This window comes from Prionailurus viverrinus, chromosome B1 (assembly GCF_022837055.1).
Source record: "Prionailurus viverrinus isolate Anna chromosome B1, UM_Priviv_1.0, whole genome shotgun sequence".
Classification (NCBI taxonomy): Eukaryota; Metazoa; Chordata; class Mammalia; order Carnivora; family Felidae; genus Prionailurus; species Prionailurus viverrinus.
In genome coordinates this window covers 142,580,196-142,594,631 of record NC_062564.1, presented here as the reverse complement: position 1 = coordinate 142,594,631, position 14,436 = coordinate 142,580,196, and the positions used below count along the sequence as shown (strand labels likewise).

General features: G+C 42.7%; 1 protein-coding gene across 2 annotated transcripts in view; it reads left to right on the top strand.

Moving 5' to 3' along the window:
- The first annotated feature begins 410 nt into the window (after positions 1 to 410).
- FRAS1 (Fraser extracellular matrix complex subunit 1) overlaps positions 411 to 14,436 on the top strand; it is a 426,783-nt gene continuing 412,757 nt past the window's right edge. Inside the window, exons 1-2 of one of the 2 annotated variants that reach the window (XM_047855347.1) lie at positions 411 to 989; positions 9,112 to 9,143. In XM_047855347.1, coding sequence (XP_047711303.1) covers positions 914 to 989; positions 9,112 to 9,143 — 108 coding nt within the window. In that variant the 5' untranslated portion in view covers positions 411 to 913. The remainder of the gene's footprint in view (positions 990 to 9,111; positions 9,144 to 14,436) is intronic. The other variant, XM_047855346.1, reaches the window with a different exon arrangement.

Here is a 14,436-nt window from a genome sequence, read left to right as displayed (position 1 = left end):
TTCGGGATCCCTTCCAGCCTCCCTAGCTCTTTCCTCCGTGCATTTAAAATTATGGCGCCTCCCGCACTCCCGTAATCACACCTCAACCCTGCAAACCAGCTCCGGGTGTACAGCGCCGAGGTGGCAGTCCGCGTGGAGCAAGCCGCGCCCCCACAGCCCTCCTCACCCTGGAGAGGGGCGGAGGCGAGAAAGTAGCAGCAGCGCCCCCCGAGGCGCCGCCCCCGTTCTTTTCGAGGAAGCTTTCGAACCCGCTGCTGCAGGGAGCGCGGCCAGAGGCGGCGCCGTGCGGCTGCAGCGCCGCCGAGTCCGGGAGCTGCCCGCAGCGCGGCACAAAGTTTCCAGAGAGCGGCCACCGGGGGCTGAGGTCCGCGGAGCCGGGTGGCCGGGCCTAGGGGTGGGTGGGTCTTTCTGGGCTCCCGGCGACCCCCTCTGCCTACGCAGCGCCGACGTAGAGTGTCAAGCGAACTTTAAAAAGCTGCTCCGGACCAACCTGCGCCGGGATCTCCACCGCCGGGGACCCAGGAGCGGACGCGTTGGGTCTGAGAGAAATGCTGGGAGGTCCGATGAGCCTGTGACGGGAACTTTCCGGCGAGTCTACAGCGGAGAACTGCGCTCTGCCTCCTCTTTTATTCTCCAAGCTCAGCCCACGTTGGCGTGCTGCTCCGCGGGAGACCTGAGCGCGCTCTCCGTCCGGGCAGTGGGTGAATTGAATCCCCCGCGCGGCCCGGCGCCTCCGGGCTGCTGAAGAGTGTCACTCGGGGCCAGGGCAACGCCGCATTTCCCCGGAGGTAGCCGCCCGCCAACCCCCGCTCTCGGTGCGCGCCAGCCCGGGCGCCAGAGCCGGTGTTTGGGGCGAGAGCTGGTTCTTGGATGCTGAAGGCTGGGCTCTTCCAGTGTGGGTGTCGAAGCGGCAATGGGTGCTTTCAAAGTGTGGCTCGGGGTGGCCCTAGCATTGGCGGAATTTGCGGCATTGCCTCATCATTCCGAAGGTGAGAGAGCGGTGCCTCCCCCCCCCCCTTTCCCCCTTGTGTGTGTGTGTGGGGGGGAGAGGTCGTGCCGTTTACAAAGTCAAGCGTGTTTATGGTATTGGGGGTCGGGTGGAAGTTTCTTTGGGGGTGGTGGGTGGGTGGGAGTGGAACTGGAGTGGGCTTTTTCTGAGAAGATTCCTACTCCTTGATTGTTTTGCATTCAGATCACAAGCCCGTCTCCCGCCTCCCTCTCTGCCCTTAGTGCATTTGGGTGGGTGGGTGGCCAACTGAGGTGGCATCTCCGAGACTGGATTCTCTTTTTTCCCACTTATCCGCTGCCCCCAACGGAAAGCGACTGCATGAAGCGTAGGCGAGGAGCGAACAATTGCTCTTACCTGGGTAAAAATACCTCCGCTCCCACGAAACAAAAATCCGGCACCTTAAAGCCCTCGCCACTCTCCCTGCCCCCTCGCCCCAGGAAGTGTCCCTGTAAAGTCCAGTAAAGATTTTATAACTAGATAAGAGCGCGTTCTGTACGTAGACAATTCAAATGCACTAAGAGAAATCTCCCTAGTACAGAGAGGCACGAGCCTACGAGCCTGCCTGCTTCCCTAGGGGGGAAAAAGTGATTAATAAGAGTTTAGCTTCATTCTCTTACTTCGCCCTCACTCCTGGTTTTCTTCCGGGGCTCCAACCTGTGTGTAGAACCCCGACCTGGGGGAGAGAAAGGAGACGGTGGGAATTGTCGCCATGATAGCAAAGGCAGTCGGGGCTCAGGCAAATAAATGAATCCATAAGTAATTTAAGAGTTCGGGGGTCATGGGATGGCGGGCCCGGGGATGCGAGGCGCTGTGAGTTCCTACCTGCTCCGGGGAGACGGGAAAGTCATCTAGATAGTGCTTGGAGAGGGGGAAGGGTGCCGGCGGACTGGGAGGAAGACGACTTAATCCACCGCCGCGGGCTCTTGGCTTCCCCTCCCGTCTCCATTCATTATTCATCCAGCTGCGGGAAGGAGAGTTCACCTGCTCCGCCACAAATCAGACCCGCAGCCGCGGCGGCGGCGGGCGCCGGGCGGGGCAGGGCGCGTTCGCCTGCTGCCGGGTTGGGGCAGTTGAGGGTGCGGAGCCTGGGCGCAGGGCCGGGGGCGGCAGGAGGCCAGGCAGAGGACAAAGCCCTGCCTTGGATCGACCTCTGGCCATCAGAGCAGCTGCCTTTTCCTTGCTAGTTTCTCCGGAGAAAGTGGCGTGGCCTTGGGAGTCCACGCACAGTGATGGGGACTTTACCATGGGTATAGGTACCGCCTGTCCGCACCCTCCCGGGAAGCATGTCAATTACTTTACCCCGGAAAAGCACGCCTGGGGCCTGTGCAAGACTTCAAATAGGGCATACCCTGTAGAAATGTCTTCACTGTACGTGTGCATATTTAAAAAAAATAAAAATTCTAGGGCTTACTTGCAATAATAAATCAGGTGGGAGAGTTAACCCAGGCCACCCAAATCAGAATTTGAGACTTAGAGAAAAATTATGTTTTCACTTGGTGGTGGCAGTTTCTTATTTAGAATCATACCCTAGCAACGCGGAAAACGTGTTCTCTCTCCCTGATAGCTCACCAGGGGGCAGTTGGAATGACGCCGTTTTTTCAGAACCAAATCTCTTGAAATTACAAAAGCCATTATTATTAAGAGCCTGCAGGGTTCGCTCTTTGGAAGACTGGTTGGTACAATGGGCGAAGTTTAAGAATGTCCAAAGTCTTCTGATCCCGGAGGAGGAGGGCAGGGCGCCAGGGGCGCTATTCCTCCAAAGATTCTTTGGAAACTTTGCTTCTTACTGGTTCACCCCACCTTCAGGGCATTCTAGAATCAATTCACAAATTGGACTGGTAGATGTCTGAGAGTTTCCATCTGAGTCGTAATGGTGCTTATCTAATGATGAATGAATGAAGGTGGACATTTTTTGAGCACGTTACTTGGCTTCCACTATGCCAAACACTTTGCATACATTATCTTATTTAAGTAATTTAATTAAGTGATATCAGACCCACAGCCAAAAAATCAGCTGTCATCTAATGAGACTTCTGATTTGCTTCTGTCAGGGTTTTCTTTTTCTCTTAAAAATAAGAGCACTGAAGTCAAGGATGGAAAAGTTAAGGATCTTACAGATTTCTTCAAGTTTTTATTAGCCTTGGCAATGATTAAAAAAACATTTTTTTTTAACGTTTACTTACTTTTGAGAGAGAGAGAGAGAGAGAAAGAGAGAGAGGCAGAAAGACAAGGAGACACAGAATCCGAAGTAGGCTCCAGGCTCTGAGCTGTCAGCATGAACCCAGAGATCATGATCTGAGCCAAAGTTGGAAGCTTAACCAACTGAGCCACCCAGGCACCCCAATGATTTTTAAAGATGGAAAAGAAGTATTCACATGTGTGCCTCTCGTGGTGTGATGTATGGTTCGATACTTTTGCTGACCAGGCTATGGCAGAATTTATGTTTTCTTCTTAGTGCTCAGAGGGCATCTCATATATGCTTCTAGTACCCCATTGACTAATTCTACAGTTACAGTTGATGAAGGTGAGGTTTGGGTCTTCACATAGCTGTATGCCCGCTGAGGTCCTAGGATGGTTCCTAATTAGTCTTACATCTCCACCTCAGCTCCTAGTACACACTAGGTGCTAAAAAAAATATTGGTCAGATGAATGAGTATTGTGTAATCACACTCTTTTGAATTAAGTTTAGACTGGCCTCTGTGATAAGTGGCTGTATGACCTTGAGTGAACCACCTGAGTTCTTTGGGCTGTGGCTCTGTCATTTACCAAATGCAGAAGTCAGCTGGCTAGGTGATAGCTGTCAAATGCTTTCGCTAATCATCAAACATAGGAAAAAATATCAACATTTGCTGCCTTCTTTGTGGTCACTTGCAACTTTCTGGTTCTGAATTTTATTTTAATTATTAAAAGAAAAATGAATTTTATAAGCAAATCATTGGCAGTGTTATTTTATGCTGTCTTATATTGCCAAGCTGACAAATCACTATGATTTGAGAACTTAATTAAATCAAGAAGTCACAGAGAAACTAGCGAACATGGCTGTTTAATGAATCAGACAAGCTTTGCCATGACGTGTTTTGGAGAAGTACATTTTGAGTTGTGTTGACCTGTTGCAAGTCCTGTGAAGTAATGCTAGATAGAACATGGTGGCTTGGAGATAGGAGAAGATTATTGAATTGGAGGTTGTCAGAATTGACTTCTACTTGTCTGTGTCCCATTCTCCCCATGGGGCTTTAGCCAATCCCACAATCTTCCAGATTCTTCTTGTAAATGCCATTAATAGAATACATTGGAAAAGATAATTTGATAGACAGCATGTTTTATTTATGGATCAGCATATTTGGTTCCACTCTTGGCTAGAGAGTTCCTTTTGTGTAAGTTTTAATGCTTAAAACTCAGTGTGAAGAAAGAGAAGATATTCACTGGGATAGATAGCCTGTCCTTTCATTCTTTCATTCCACAAATCTTTATTGAGAGCTTATGTGTGCAGTTACTTCTGATAGGGGGAATCATATTACCTGTCTTGAAGAAGTTTGCATACCCAGAAATTATTAATATTAGTAAAGCAGAAATGGGAGATAGGTGAACATCGGTGCTTGGTGGGTTTCCCACTATTGAATAATTGCACTTTTGCAACTATCTGCTAGTGAAAATAAAGAAGTGTATTGTCATAGGCTCATATTTCCATCGTACTACATTTCTCTTCTCCTCTAGGGATTGGATTCTGCATATACATTGTTTAGTGAAGCCACAGTCATCTGTATTCACTGTTATGGACTTGAGTGGCAATACCACTCAATTTTATTCAGACACAAGTAGTCATAAATACCCTCCACCACATGGCTCAGGAGAAGGGAGGAGAATACCACATGGCAGAGTTGGAGTTGTGTGCCAAATCTTACAATAGTTCAAAAACAGTTGGCCCATTTTCATTTTAACTACTCTATTAATTGATCTGAATCCTGGTTTACAATAATCAGGACATGAGCTGTCCTGTCGGTCCAGAAAATGATTCTATTTTAACTATTCCACAGTGTACAAGCCATATGCTGAATTACAACACAACATAAAGCTTGAACATTTAAATGCTAACTTGTGGCTGCTTGTTCCTAATGAGTCATATTTTTGTGATACCATACTTTTCAAATCTTTTCATATCTTATGGCCATATATACGACTCTGTCTTTGAACTAATCTATCTGACATTTTGTGACTCTTGGATTTAACTTCTCTAGTTTATTCAGTTTACCAGGTACAATTTCTGGAGTGAGTGGTTTCTGGATGAGAGTCCTGGTACAACTTATATCTCATATTTTCTCTGAAAACTTTAGATTTTATACATGTATCCCAAAAAGGAGCACATTATAATGTGCACAAGGGCTGAAACGTAGATATTTACTTGTTTAAATGACTAGGAAGTAACATTTTGCCTGTGTGACCTACAAGACCGGAGTCAGCCACATGGAGGAATGTCTCAGGACCTGGGCTTCCTTCTTGGCACTGTATGTGATCACTTCACCCCACAAAACTCTATGTACTTCCTCATAAGGATTTGGAATTTAAATTACCCAGCATCTCAGTTGTATTCTATGCCCTAAAACCAATGAAGTTCTTGGTCAGAGAATTCCAGCTTCTGTGGTCTCTTACGTTTCTTGTTTTCTCTTGAAGAAGGCTATTTCTTCTACTAGATCCTCACCATCTGTCAGAATTCACCTTGATCTGGAGTTTCCTTTAAAGCTCCAGTAAAGCCATAAATCTAAATCTCAGACAGAGCTGTACTCCTTCAGAAAAATAAAGTGATGAGTGGAGAGAGTCCCTTTGTTTTCTGTGTTATATGAGTTGATCAGTTAGTGGAAAGGTCTCTGCTCTAGTGCAAAACCAGCAGCTGTATCCAGCACCTCCTGCCAGCAAACCTCCCAACTCTATCTGTTGGTGGGTGTGAGTAGCGTGCTAGTATGGGAGAAATATGCTTGCTTTGGAGGACTGCATCTGGCATTGGGTGGTGATAAATGTTTGATAGGACTGGGCATCACACTGGAATGCTTTATTTTCTCAAGAGAGTAGAAATGAGGTTTTGGAAGCCGCGTTAATGGAGACTCATTTGTACATCTGCCTTCTGGGTAGAGCTGTTCCGTTTTAGGAAAGTCCTCTGAGGGCAAAGCTTATTTCTTTTGGCATTGTACATCATGGAGCAACCCAAATTGAGTTATTTCCTTTTCCTAATGATGGAATTTATCAGCAGTTACACACCGTTTTGACTGGAGTCTCTAGCAGATGTTTGGCTTAGCCAAGTGTGTATGTGATGCCACACTCAATGCTGCTTTATTTTTTTTTTTAATTTTTTTTAACGTTTATTTATTTTTGAGACAGAGAGAGACAGAGCATGAACGGGGGAGGGTCAGAGAGAGAGGGAGACATAGAATTGGAAGCAGGCTCCAGGCTCTGAGCCATCAGCGCAGAGCCCGACGCGGGGCTCGAACTCAGGGACTGCGAGATCCTGACCTGAGCCGAAGTTGGACACTTAACCGACTGAGCCACCCAGGCGCCCCCGCTGCTTTATTTTTTAATGTTACAGGGGGTTTGTAACATCTATCTGACCTTACAGAAATGGGTTTTGATATGGGTAGCTGGATATTTCTTCAGATACTTGATTCCTTTTGGAGCTTTGAAAAGATGATTGGCTTTTGGAAGGTAATGCTATGTAGGAGGGCAGTAAAGTTATTTGATAGTCTTATTCTAAAGGTTAACTTTTGTTTGTTTATTCTAAAGGTTAAATTTTGTTAAATTGTACTGAAGGGATGATCTTTGTGTTAATAAAATTTTTTAAATGTTTTATTTTTGAGAGAGAGAGAGAGAGAGAGAGAGAGAGAGAGGCAGAGTGAGAGCGGGACAGAGGATCCAACGCAGGTTCTGCGCTGACAGCAGAGAGCCCAATGTGGGGCTTGAACTCACGGACCATGAGATCATGACCTGAGCTTGTCAGACTCCTAACCAACTAAGCTACCCACTCACCCCTGATCTTTGTGTTTATTTTTTAAACATAAGAAGTAATTAAATATGTCAACTTAAGTAATTTAGAAATTGAATTGTGTTGATATGTATTTATTTGAGCTTTATAGGATTATTTTATTTATATACATGTATATGTGATTATTATATACATTTACATATACATATATATCTCTCATGACATACCACAGACTAAAATACTAAGTCTTTCTTTCTTTCTTTCTTTCTTTCTTTCTTTCTTTCTTTCTTTCTTTCTCTCTTTCTTTTACTAAGTCTTTATTTATTAAAGAAAAATAAGTGAGTTAAGAACTTTCTCCCAAGGTTTCCTCTCAAGTTATTCTTGTTTGAATGTCAAGGGCACAAAAGTCATTCCAATAAATTTGCCAGTAAAGATCTTTGATTCAGACCTCAAGTGTAAATAGCCATTTCATTTCTTTAAAGATTGTTCTTAATTCCAGTATTAGTGCATAAGGCAGACTGGTCCTTTCCTGAGTAGTTAGTGTTTCTGAGATTTCATGAATGATCTGTTGGAGGCCAAGCACTGTAGTAAAATATGTCCTTCCCTCTTTGGACACCAAGTGCAGCCCATTGTCAAACTGTGCTTCTGCCTTGGTGTGTGCATGTTATTCCAATCTGTTTTGTAGCTTCTGTTTCTGAGAGAGTACCTGTTAGCACACTACCCACATGTTTCTAGGTTAAAAGAACACCTGTTGTGCTGTTCAAAGATTGGTTGAAAATGTGTTTGTTTTTTAAAATTAGGATTCCAATTTTATACTGTTTTCAAATATAATACTTGGAAATATTTATTTTGTGATAGGCTAGTTATTCAGAAAATATAGGCTGTCCCATTCACATTTAGCCTTCTTTTCCATTTAGAAGCAAATCATTCGTTGTTTTTTATTTGGTGCTTAATGAATGGAAAATAGAAAGATGTATCAGTTCATAACCAGCCTATTAGAAAGAAAAATTGAGTGAAAAGAGGGTGAAAAGAGTATTGGAGTTCAAGAGCTCAATGGAAGAGTTCTTTCCAAATAACTACAATCTCCACCGCTCTCTTATAAATGTTATAATATCCCTATAGAGGAACCTACTGTATGAAAGGCAAGAAAGAGATAATCAGCCAGATACCTAAGTAGATGCCTACTATGTGAAGAGTTAGGGAAGACAGAGAAGTAGAAGCCATCCCTGTCCCAAGAGGATCTAAACACTATAGCGTGGTAGATGCAACAGTTCTACATCCTCAGCATCCTTAGCAAGGGTACTATAAGGAAGCACACAAGAATGAATTCACAAATGGATGATGCAGACACTGAGTACTGTGAGCCCCAAAGGGAAATAAGCATAACAATCCTGTGGGCTGGAAAACCTCATGAAGGAAATGGGATCAAATTTAAGGAACCTGAATAGACTCAGTGTGTCTCCTACAGAAAACAGTGTCGGGGCGCCTGAGTGTCTGACTTTGTCTCAGGTCATGATCTCACGGTCTGTGGGTTCAAGCCCCACATCAGGCTCTGTGCTGACAGTTCAGAGCCTGGAGCCTGCTTCGGATTCTGTGTCTCCCTCTCTCTGCTCCTCCCCTGCTTGTGCTCTCTTTCTGTCTCTCAAAAATAAATAAATGTTAAAAAAAATTAAAAAAAAAACCACAAAAGTGAACAAAGGCATTGAGATATGGAAGTGTTATCGCCAGATCCTAAGTTGGCCTCTTGGGTCAGACTGGAGAATTTGTGTAAGCAAAGAGTGGCAGAGAATCCTGGATAAGTAAATTGGGACTAGATTATGGAGACTTTGCTTATTTATTACATAGGAAAAAATATACATTGTATATACATGGCATGCCATTGTAAACACATTTATTTTAAAATTCAAATAATAAGTTTTAATGATGCTTTCCCTCATGCGTGTCCAAGAAGTGTTGTTGTGTTGTATGGGTTTATTTCCCCAGGGGCAGAATGCTCAAGCTTTTAAGATTTTGGAAAAAGCACAATTTGCTGACTATGATGCATGTACATGCAGTTTTAGCCTAAGTCTGCTGGGGCAGTGCCTGTTGGTCTATTTTGCATTCCTTTTAATTCTTGTTTTGTTTTTCCCTACAGGTGCTTGTGTCTATCAGGGTTCCTTGTTGGCGGTAGGTCATTCTTCATATATTTGGTTTATTTCTTTCGAATGTAAAATGCTTGATTGAGGTTGCTGAGTGAGTGAGGTGACCCTATCGTTGTGAAATATGTTTATTTTCCTTCACAGTTTGAGGATTATCCCTCAGCTTGGCACAATCATGCTCAATTACTTAATACCTTTTCCAGAGTGAATTAGTTCCATTTGAATACTCAGGTATTGGGAAAGGAGTTCAAACACCCAACACAATTTGCATTCCATAGCTGTCCTTTGTGTTCTTTCAATCAGAAAGAAAATTAGATCCCATTCTCTTGTCAGATATGAACTAGGGCACAATTTGTTTATCTTCCCATTGCATTTGCTTCTTCCTTTGAATGCCCCTCCAAATAAAAAAAAAAGTAAAATTATTAAATTGAGTACAATATGGAAGATTCCTGACTGTTGCTGTGAATTGTAACTTTAAGTTTTGGTAAATAGCAAGCAAATTAACATTTTATCTCTGAACTTTTGCCATGTATGGTAGAGTTGATTTTGAATTTAATGTCATGATGACTTGGGGGAAAAGCTGATGTAAGTCTCATGCATTTCTTTTCATTAATAATGTACTATGGTGCATAACAGTGTGTGAAAGCCTTATTGAAAAGACTGTCTACACTCCATCAACTCTAATAAATGGTGTGACAAGTCATTCTTCACCACTTTTTTTATTTTGGTTTAATAAATGCTATAATAAAAACAGAACTGAAATGGTTGGAGAGGGTTTGCTCATTTACATCACAACCTGCTACTGACATGGGTGATATTGATAAGTCATCTTGGATTATCCTTGCGGTGTTGAGATAGATGAGGAATATCTGAAATATCCAACAGTCTAGATAATTGTAGATGTTCACAGTAATATTCTTGGTTCTAAACTTTGTACAATATAGTTATTACTCTGGAGATTTATGTTTCGCCCCTTGTATATTTCTATTAAAGAATCAGGAGAAAGCCATTTTCCCTCTTTCTCATCCCTTCCCAGCCTACTTTTCCTTGTGTTTCTTCTTTAATACATTTTGAGAATCATTTTAAAATCAAAGTGCTATGACGTACATCACTGGTTTTGGGGAATTGAGTAGATATTATAGACAAGTCGGTTTTCCACGTTAATACCAAGAAAATTGTTTTGTTGTATGCACTGCTTTATAATTTAAAAAATGTATTTTCATAACTATTGATCTATCCAGTACAATAGATACTGAAATAAGCAGGCCATGTATTATTTTATATTCTCCTCCTCTTTAATGAAGAACCAAGGATGAGAAAGAGATTAAGAGATTTGCTAAAAGTAAATTGACCATTAAGGGATTCACTAGAACAAGACAACATGTCTTCTTGGTGTTGTTCCCCTGTATCCAAAGAATAGTGGCTAGCCTATCTTCTATATTTGATATTGCTCTGTGTTAGTGTTCATTCAAATATGAAATATGTACTTGGAGAGGGCAATGCCATTCAAGTTAAAGGAGAGACTGTCTAGTTAATTTGCACTTAATGGGTGATCTTGCTCTTCTCCGTTCCATGTCCTGGCTCCTTCCAGGGTTTATGGCTGCTTAGGGCTACTATGCTGCACTGTAGTGCACCAGCACACTCCTGATCCCTGCCAGTTGGCTTCTTTACTTACCAAGACTCTGCTACATGTGTTCCTAAACCTCCTCAAGCCTGATGTCCTTATTATTGTAATTATGTGGCTCAGCTAGAAAGACAGTATACTTACTATAATACTAAAGGTTATTATTATTTCTGAAAAAATTTAATGCTTATTTATTTTTGAGAGGGGAGGGTAAGGGCAGAGAGAGAGGAAGACAGAACCTGACACAGGCTCCAGGATCTGAGCTGTCAGCACAGAGCTCGAGTTGGGGCTCAAACTCAAAAACCATGAGATCATGACCTGAGCTGAAGTCACATGCTTAACTGACTAAGCCACCCAGGCACCCCAATAATAAAGATTATTATTAAACAAATATTTATTGAGTGACAGCTGTGAACCTGCTATTCTAGGAGCTGGGAATGCATCAGTGAACAAACAGACAAAATCCTTGCCCTCAGGAAGCTTGAATTCTAATGAGTAAAATATATAGAATGTCAGATAAGTGCTATGGAGAAAAACAAGAGGGGAGTGGGGAGATAGAAAACACTGATGAGGGTGGCTACTGGAAACAGGGTGACAGGGATGGCTTCACTGAGAAGGTGCCATTTGAACAAAGACCTGAAAGCAGCCATTATAAGAGCTAGTCTCCCTGAAGAATTCCAGAGAAGGGTAATAGCAAGGGTACAATCTGAAGCAGAAGCTGGCTTAGCCATTTGAAGAAGTGCGTGGAGGTCAGAATGGCTGGACTGCATGATCCATGGGCAGGATGGCAGGAGACAAGGTCAGAGAGGTGGGCAGGGGCCTTGTATGGACTTTAGCTTGTCCTCTTGGTAAGGTGTATTGGCGGAGCTATAGCAGAGGAATGACAAAATCTGACTTATAGTTTAATTAAGCTGCTGAATGTGAATGTGAAAAGAAATAACGTTCTTGTTTCTAGGGAAACTATGGTGAATACTTTAAAAAGACTCCATAGAGGTGAGTCACTAAAAATTTGCTGTCAAATTAAGTGTAAGAGAAACAACTATAAAAGATTGGGGAAAAACACAAAAATCCAGAGAGATTCTACATTTGGATTTATTTGCTACCATTTTAAGTTCTATTTCCATTTTAAGGAACTTTAAACTGGAAATGGCAGATGATATAATTGTGTGCATGATTCATTGCTACTCTCTCTCCACCTGATGTGGTCTCGGAGAAAGGCATTGCTCCCACATCAATGAAATTGAATGCATGTACATTTTTGTATTTTGAATTAAAATAAAGAGTTTAAGAGCATTTATATACTATTCTAGGATTTTCTGATTAAACAACTCTTTGGGTGACAGTGTCTTTAGTAAGAGGCCTCACAGTTGGGAGCTGCCTCTGGGGATGGTGGTATAATGTCCCTGTTCTAAACCCTGTAAATTCTACCCACACACAGTTTAGAGCTAGGAGTGACTTCAGAGATTGTGTATTCTGAACTCTCCATTTTATAGGTGAGAAAACTGGGGCAAAGGATGTGAAGTTCCTGAACTTAATCCATTTCTCAAGAGAGTAACCAGAAGTGGAGGGTGGGTCTGGTTGAAAGCAACAAAGCATCAGCTTCACCCAGAAGAATTCCAGAAAACGTACCATGCAAATGAGAACGTGGGTCTAGTACTGGTTGCTAGTTGCTAACTCTCCCACTGATTCCTCTCTAATCTCATCCCCTGTTGCCTGGGAAGCTCTCAGAGATAGTGGAGCATTCATGATGCTTGTCTCCCAACAGACCTCATTCTGATTCTTCTTTCTCCACTACAAACCAGCTTGGTGACCTAGAGAAAATGACAAGATCTTCCTGAATCTCTATCACCTCCTGTGTGAAATGGGGATAGATAAGGCCTCTCCTGAGGGGGTTTTGTAGAGTAAAGAAGGCAATGTGGGGAGGACACTCAGATGAAGTGCATTGTATTTTCTTTTCCGCCATAACAAAACTCCTCTTTACCAACCAAGAAGAATAACAAGAGGAAGGGGCAGTTGTTAAGCACCTACTATGTATTTCATACTGTCAACAGTCCCAGGAAATAGGTGTTGTCTTTACTTTACAGATAAACTGAGGTTCAGAAGGTCTCAGTCGTTTGTCCAAAAATTATATAGCTAGTCAGTACCAGAAGGAGAGAGCAATCAAACCCGGTTCTGACTCGAGAGCCATTTCACTGAGCAGCTTGCTTTTCTCTGCCAAGCCAGTCTGCCTGTTGTCTCTGCACACAACTAGCTTATTTCACCTTCAGTTCTATATGCCCACCCCCTTGCTGCTGCACCTGCCATGCATTTGTCTCTGCCAGTCACCTCCTGCAAAAGCCAGTTGTCCCTGGCTAACCCCTTCCCATCTAACTGAGGCTCTCCTGAACTAACTAGATACACCACATGATGCGAGAAATGTTTGGAGGGGGTCATTCCAATTTAAAAAATATATATGCTATACTTTACACACACACACTCCCAACAATGTGTTCTGTTTGTCAGCTTTGCTAGCTGTATGGACTTGTGGTGACAATCTGGGGTAATTTGGTTCTAAGCTGCATGTACTGCCCTCAGTTGTGTCTCTTCTCCTTTCTTTAACACTGTCTTCCTTACTTTTCTCTTCTTTCCATTCCTCAGGTCAAAAATTAACATTAAGGGAGTCAAAATACCAGGAAGGTCCTATACTTTGAGAAGCACTGAGTCATCTATTTTGGGGTGTGTTTCATGTCCCACAACATCCCTGCCCCTGGGCTCTCAGGACTTTCTGTAACATCAGAAAGAGAGAAAGGGAGAGCATGACCTTTTTAAATCAGGAATCTATCAGGAGGAGACTACCTAGTTCCTAGGTTTAACTGTGATTGGGGCATTGAGTGTGAGGAGAAAAATAAATTTTTTATTTCAGTGTTTTCACTTATCTTCTGTTGTTTTTAAACTATATTGAGCAAAAAGAAGTTAACTTTCTTTTGGTATCACCACAAGTAAACAATTCTCTTTATTAGATTTTCCCTAGGGGTGGGTAGTTGGACTCTTAACCTCAATTTTTACATCTGTAAAATGGAAATAAACTATTTACTTCACAGGATTGTTGCAAAAGTTAAAGGACATCAACATGAAGCACCCACTTCTGTGCTTGTAACCTAGACCTACAACACTTAGTGAAGGTCAGCTGCTGCTATTGTTGCTGTAAGCGTTTGTGATTGGGAGAGTTGCACAAAACTATTCTTCTCTAGGTCAAAAGTGTTAAAAGTGTTGAAATTTTCCTACTTGGGATACTTTTGCTCACAAATGCTGACAAAGTAGATTATGAGACACTAAATTTTAACACATTTGAAAGAAAGAAAAAAAATTCAGGGACAATTAAAAATGTGGAGGGTTTACTTCACTACTGTATAGTATGACATAGTGGAAAGATCCAGGCTTTGGAGTTTGAATCCTAGTACTGCTATATACCTGCTGTGTGACCTCAGGTCCCATGTTTTATACAGCTGAGTCTCAGTTTCATCTTCTATATAATGAGGACTGTATTCCTCATAGGGATGATGTGAGGATTAACTGAGAACATGCTTGTGAAAGAACCCAGAACTGTGCTTGCCAAGAAACTGGCCGCTTACATCATCTAGGTGACAAAAAATGTCAGAGTGGAAATGACGGAGTGGTAGAGGCCAGGGTGCTTGGTTTGGGTCCTGGCTCTGTAATC